The 6,387-nt window shown below is 51.5% G+C and overlaps 1 protein-coding gene across 1 annotated transcript; it reads right to left on the bottom strand.

Moving 5' to 3' along the window:
* Positions 1 to 440: 440 nt before the first annotated feature.
* Positions 441 to 3,955, bottom strand: GPR27 (G protein-coupled receptor 27). The gene has a single exon (XM_082639803.1). The coding sequence runs from the start codon at positions 3,858 to 3,860 to the stop codon at positions 2,730 to 2,732; it is 1,131 nt and encodes a 376-aa protein (XP_082495929.1). The 5' UTR covers positions 3,861 to 3,955; the 3' UTR covers positions 441 to 2,729.
* Positions 3,956 to 6,387: the final 2,432 nt, after the last annotated feature.

Consider the following 6,387-nt stretch of genomic DNA (forward strand, 5'->3'; position numbering starts at 1 on the left):
CAAGACTGACAAGACCTGGCAAGGCTGAACGGTGCATATGGAGGTTCTTCTTCGTCATTATGGTTACTGATTTGTTATTCGCTTCCCCACTTTGAGATATTTCAATTTGTAAAAAATGAACACGGGTCAGGTGGAAATCTAAAAGTAGATAGAAGTCTTTCTTCAAAGCGATTTGACATATGGTGTCAAAAGACTTAAAAATGCATATTTTGGACCCAATCATTCCATGCCAGGACATGCAGAGATTTATAGACAAGCAATCTATTTTCTTTTGCTTCAAGTATAGACATAACCCGTTTAGTTCACCTGCGGAGGAGCGGCAGAGGAGTTGTGCTAAATTAACTTTTCAATGACAGAAAAAGGAGCTATTTTAATGGAAGTCGTCCCCAAATACATTGTTCCTGTCCTGGTACAAGGAGTAGAGTGTTCTGAAATACAAGTAACCTTCTCTTGATGACTCTTTATTAATATAATTAACAATCAAAGTACAGGCTAATAAACTCAGTGATGACAGTAGCTGTTGAGGTGCGAGGGGAGTTTTGCTTCTGCACAGGTATTCCTCTGGACAGCTAGTTCCTCTGCATCTCTTGGTTCTTCTTTTTCCTTTACAGTTGGCCGTCATTTCTCATTACTTGTCACTTGAATTCTCATTAGAAATCTCCCATCCAGTCAGAACAAAGCAAAACAAAAAACAGGAGTTAGCCCTGACAGCCTAGTTCCTATGCCATGGCAGGTGCTAAAGATTCTGACCATCACATAGGCTTAGTGACTTCTATTTTTTGAACTTGGATCACTTGTGGCCGGTGAGGGGATGTTGGATGAGGAGAGATTTACTTCCTGGGCCTGTCTTTAGATAGGCTAAGATTTCTGATGAGTGGCCCTTGGATAATTAATGTCTACGCGGTCGTATGATCTGGGGAGAAACAGGCTGATAGTTACTCATATTTTCCAAATAGGAGACTGTCTGCATAGACTGATTGACATTTATGGACAAAATAAAATAATGCTGACCATTCGCCTGCGATAAATTGGCCACACCCTCTTATTATGACTTATGCATCTTGAACTGAATATTTAATAGTTTATATTATGCGCAACTCAAATTTCAATATCTTTACTGTACCCACTTTAATTATTATTTAATCAAAATGGTTACTTTGCTTACATTCATGTTTTATATGTTCATAAAAAAGTTTTGAAGCAGTATATATATATATATATATATACTGCTTCTTCCCTTGAAGAGAAGATCTGCAGATTTTTTATCTTGCATTTTAAGTTAACAAGCCTCCAAATGTCTTAGAAATTATGGCCAGCTAAACAGCATGCACTAAAAGGATACTAAAAACATGAGTACCTTACTTAGACGCATATTACCACCTGTCACAGCCTCAAACAACAACAGGAACAAAAACCCATTCCAGAATGAAAATACTGGTATATTTATATAATGCAAAGAGAAATACAGATATAAATCCTCAAAACGGAAGATACGTTAATAAAAATGTAGCATTATAAGCGAAAAAATACAGTACTTGCAGAATTTAGTCTTTCAACTTAAGGTTACAATGTGTCTAACAAAGAAACAGTATTTAAAATTATAGTTCTCATTATTAATTTAAAATAACCATCAGGAGAATAGCACAGCTTAACCTAGCGAACATTTTAAGGAAATGCTTTGTCTCATAGAGTATCATTATATTCCATCCATTTATACCATGAACAAAAGAATAACAATTTTCAAAGTGGCAATTAGTTCCCTAAGACAGAATAAAACTGGGCTCTTCAAAGCACAAACTGTTCCCCTAAAATTATTTTAATTTTTATTGGCAAAAAATACCTAACCAGTTTTGATTTAGTACTCTGCTTGTCTCTGAGCCCTCCCAATCCGTGAACCACAATCAGTACATACAAAAACATGCAATACTGTATTTTCTCCACACCATTACTAACCAAAACACTTTTTACTCTTTTGAAAGGTACAGTTTTACAGAAATGTTTCCACTCAAGGTTGGTATGATACAAAGAGCAGTTGTCGCTGACGGGCATTTCCTAGTAGTATAAAGCAAGGTAGGAAACAAATCTTGTGTTACTTGTTACTGATTAAAAATGACTGCCTTGCTGCTCGTTCCCATTTCTGCCCTTTAAATTCAATATCTATACTGAACAAAATTCTCAACGCCTTCAAAGAACCACAGCCGTCCAACTGACCCCACCGATGGCAATTCAGAGGGAACTTGAGACAACTTTCCCTCTTTCTCCTGCTGCCAACAGAAGACCCTCAAGAAATCGAACTTGTGATGTCCCCCTGGGTTCCTCTACCTCACTGCAAAATGTAATGCCACTTGAGGTTGTCAAAAATAGCTTCTGTAGAAAACTGGCCATGGTCTTTAGGAAAGGTTGCATGAAGAAAATTAGTTTAGCCTTTATAGGGAAAAAAAAAAAAGTAACTCATGGAATAAAAGACATTAGTGCCAGTACAAAGACTCCAGGGCCTACTGTCAGGATGAAAATATATTTAGGAGGACAATCGCAAGAAGCTGGGGTGGGGCTGGGACTTCGAAACCCTCCCCCAAAAGGAGTCTGTACAATCCTAGTGATGATGCACTTCGAGAGCCGTTTTGAAGGCAGCTCAGAAGATTAAAAAGGGGGCAGAAGGGGGAGAAAAGACGTCACTGTCCAAGCCAAAGGGAGAGGCCGGGTTGGGGTGCAGGTGGCGGGAGAGCCACTTATAAACCGATGCCTTTCAAGTCGCAGGGGAGGGTGGCCTGGGTGGCCTGGGGGCTCTGGCAGCAGGGGAACTGGGCTCGGAAGCAGTCCCTGAGCTCTCTGTTGAAGAGGAAGCACACGACGGGGTTGATGCCGGCCTGCGCGAAGGTCAGCCACACGGAGGCCGTCAGGTAGGCCTGGGGGACAGCGCCGGGCCGCACCAGGACCCGCAGGTAACTGGCCACGACGTAGGGCCCCCAGAGGAACAGGAAGAGCAGCGTGATGGCATAGAACATCTTGCACAGCCTCTTCTCTGTCTTGAACTCCTCGAGCACGAGGAGGCGGCGCGCGCCGCGGCCGGGCCCGGCCGGCCGGATGCCCACGAGCGCGGGCGGCGTGGGCCCGCGGCCGAAGCCCGCCGTCCAGTTGGCGGCCGCCTGGCCGGTGGCACCGGGGCCGTGGAAGGTCCAGTCGTGGCTGACGGCGGGCACGAGGCGCGCGGGCCGCATCTTGCGGCGATCGTGGATGAAGAAGAGCAGGCGGAGGTAGACGAGATGCGTGGCGCCCACCACCACGGCCAGCAGCAGCAGGAAGCCCAGCGCGCCGGGGGCGCCGTCGGGCCGCTGCTCCAGGGCGCACGGCGCGTCCTCGTCGTCGCCGCCGCCGCCGCCGTCCAGCACGGGCGGGAAGGCCGCGGCCAGCGCCAGCGCCCAGGCGGCGCACACCAGCATGGCGGCGCACGGCCAGCCGGCCAGGCGCTCGGCGTAAAAGCGGTGGTGCGCTATGGCCAGGTAGCGGGTGACGCCCACGCCGAGCAGCAGGAAGGCGGCGTGGAAACAGAAGAGTGCGGCCAGGAAGGCGAGCAGCTTGCAGCCCAGCGCGCCCGGCGGCGCCCCCGCGGCGGCCGCTGCCCGCCGCGCCGCCAGCATGACGGCCGGGAGGCAGGCGAGCGCGCGCAGCCCGTCGGCCAGGCACAGGTCGAGCAGCAGGTAGTACGGGGCGCGGTGCAGGCTGCGCTCCCGCACGATCAGCAGCGCGAACAGCACGTTGCCCGCGAGGCTCACGCACAGCAGCAGGCTGAGCGTGGCCAGCTTGAGGCCCAGGGCGGCCGCCTCGCCGCCGCCGCCGCCCGGCTCGCTCGCGTTCGCCATCGCGGCCTCCCCGGGCCGGGCGCCGCGCTCCGCTCCGGGGCCGCCCCCGGCCTCGCCGCTCCGCAGGCCTGCCGGCTGGCCGGAACTCAACCAAGCGCGCGGGTCTCTGGCGAGCTCCCGGGCCGGCGGGGCTCAGCCCGCGCCCGCCTGACCCCTCCTCGGCTCCCCGTGCTGCCGCCGCGTCGCCGCCATCTCAGGAATGGTGCGCGCAGGAGGCGACGGCCACTCCCTGCGCCTCGGGCGCCGCGGGCTTCACTGCGGACCGGGCCGCGCCACCGCCCGCAGCTCCTGCATCCTCCTCCTCCTCCTCCTCTTCCTCCGCCGCCGCCGCCGCGCCTCTGGGCTCTGCCCCTCGCCGGGACAGCCGCCGCCGCCGCCGCTGCTGCCGCCGCCGCCGCGGAGCCCCCTCCCCTCTGCTGGAGCGCGCCGCGTGGCCGCCGCCGCCAGCCCCGCCGAGGCATCCCGCGCCGCCCGGGCCGGGCTGGGCTGGGCTGGGGGCGCCGCCGCAGCAGCTGCGGGGCCGGGAGGGAGGCAGGGCCCAGGACGCGAGGTGGCGGCAGGTCGCGTTTGGCCCCAGGTAACGGGGGTCCGGCGGCGGTGCCCGGCGCCCGCCCTGGGGTCACTGAGGTGGCCGTGCGCGGGGGGAGGTTGCCTGGGATGGCAGGGTCGGGAGGCCTCGGGGCGTGGGGGCGGGGTGTGGGACCGGAGGATCTGGGATGAGCCCTCCGCACGCAAGCTCATAGTAATTCACAGTCATCGTCGTGATCACAGCCTTGTAACCTCTAGTATTCAGGTCAGCACTGATGTGGGTGGCAGTGTTCTGGGGAGCTTTACGCCCTCAGCGTTCACAGAAATGACAAAGTTGGTTCTATGCTTAAATCCGCTTTATATCTGAGGAAGCAGAGGCGTGGAGGTCAGGGGAGTTGAGAGCCGGTAAGTGGTAGAGCTGAGATTCAAATTTCACTCGGTCTGATTTCCACGGCTGGACTCACAGCGACCCTGAAGCGTACGCTGCTCCCTGCCCCATTCGTGGTCCCAGTGAAGGCATCTGTCAGGGAAAAGAAATTCAGCATTTTCCCTTGATTTGGAAGGTGAATCCCATGCCACCTTCCTCCCAGGATGTCAGTCTTCTGGGAAGCCCGAAAGGGCAGCCCCTGTTCTGATCCTCAGCTGCACCAAATTCTCTCTAGGCTTTGTGTAGGCTGTTCCCTCTGCCTGGACGAGCCCCTCAACGGGCTCCCCATCCTCTGGGCCACTCTTCTGACCAGTCTAGCTTACTCTGTACCATTGCCCATTCATTTCCTTCTTAGCACTTAATATTTGGTATTACGTATTTTTATTGCTTTTGAAGATCCTGTCCTTTCAACTGATCCCTAAGCTCCAGGAAGGCAAGGGACTGTGTCTGATTTTTCCTAACACTGTATCCCCAATGCCTAGGATGGAGAAGCCAGAATTAAGAAATATGTTCTTTCTCAGGTACACTCATTTTTTGCTTTGTTTTATGCAGAATATTATTTATTGGCATGGCAGGCACTTTGATGGGCATTTTTAGGATGACACGAGATCATAGATAAGCCTTGTCAGACTGAGGAGTCTAAACTTTAGTCTATAGGCAGTCAGGAGCCCTTGGAGGTTTTTGAGGAAAGTGCTGTGATTAGAAAACTACTGATGTGCGTCAGGAAGATTATTTTGACAGTAGTGTTTAAGAGGAATGACAGAGCAGAGTCTGGAAGTCTAGTCCAGAGCCTTAGCCTTTAATGTGCACAGAAATCACTGGGGATCCTGATTCAGTAGGTCTGGATGGGGCTGGAGATGCTGCCTTTCTAATAATTTCCTAGGCGACACTAATGCCTCTGGTCTACAGACCACACTTGGAATAGCAAGGGCCTTGAGGGCATTTGGACATTTTGTAAAAATCTAAGTGATGGCCAATGAGGGCCTGACTTAGGGCCCCTAAGTGGCCAGGGACAAGTGGCTGACCAGGCAAGTCTACAGATATTTGTTGACAGAAAAGAGAAGTAGATTTTGGAGAGTATTTTGGTCAGGAATTGCATTTTGATAATACTAGCTTAAAAATGTACATGAGTTTATTTTCTTCATACAACAAGGAGTCTGGAGGTTAATGGCATTGAATTATTGGCTCTAAGTCTGAGTCTCTGAAATTCTTTTAGCCCTTTCTTCGTGATCAGTAGGCTGCTGACACCCCAGCCATTCCCTCAGCATTCCAGGCAGAAAGAAGGAAAAGAAAAGAAGAGCAAAAGTGTCCTTGCCATCTAAGTGGGCCTCCGCTGAAGAGTTTTCTAGAAGGTCTACATGATAACAGACACATATTCATTGGGTACCACTATAAGCAAAGGATACTGGGGAGTGATTTCTTACTTTGATATTTTAGAGCCAGACACATAGCCACAGACAGTGAGTTCCAGCCTTGATGTGGACCTTAGCACTTGGGCTGCTTGTGCCCAGAGGAAGGGATGCCTTCTTTTAACGCACACAGAGATACCAACTCTGGTTCCTTTATGACACT

This window comes from Mesoplodon mirus (genome assembly GCF_964341445.2).
Source record: "Mesoplodon mirus genome assembly, chromosome: 12".
Taxonomy (NCBI): domain Eukaryota; kingdom Metazoa; phylum Chordata; class Mammalia; order Artiodactyla; family Ziphiidae; genus Mesoplodon; species Mesoplodon mirus.

Excerpts from the sequence above, each read along its gene's own strand:
- GPR27 (XM_082639803.1), bottom strand. The coding sequence starts at position 3,860 with ATGGCGAACGCGAGCGAGCCGGGCGGCGGCGGCGGCGAGGCGGCCGCC.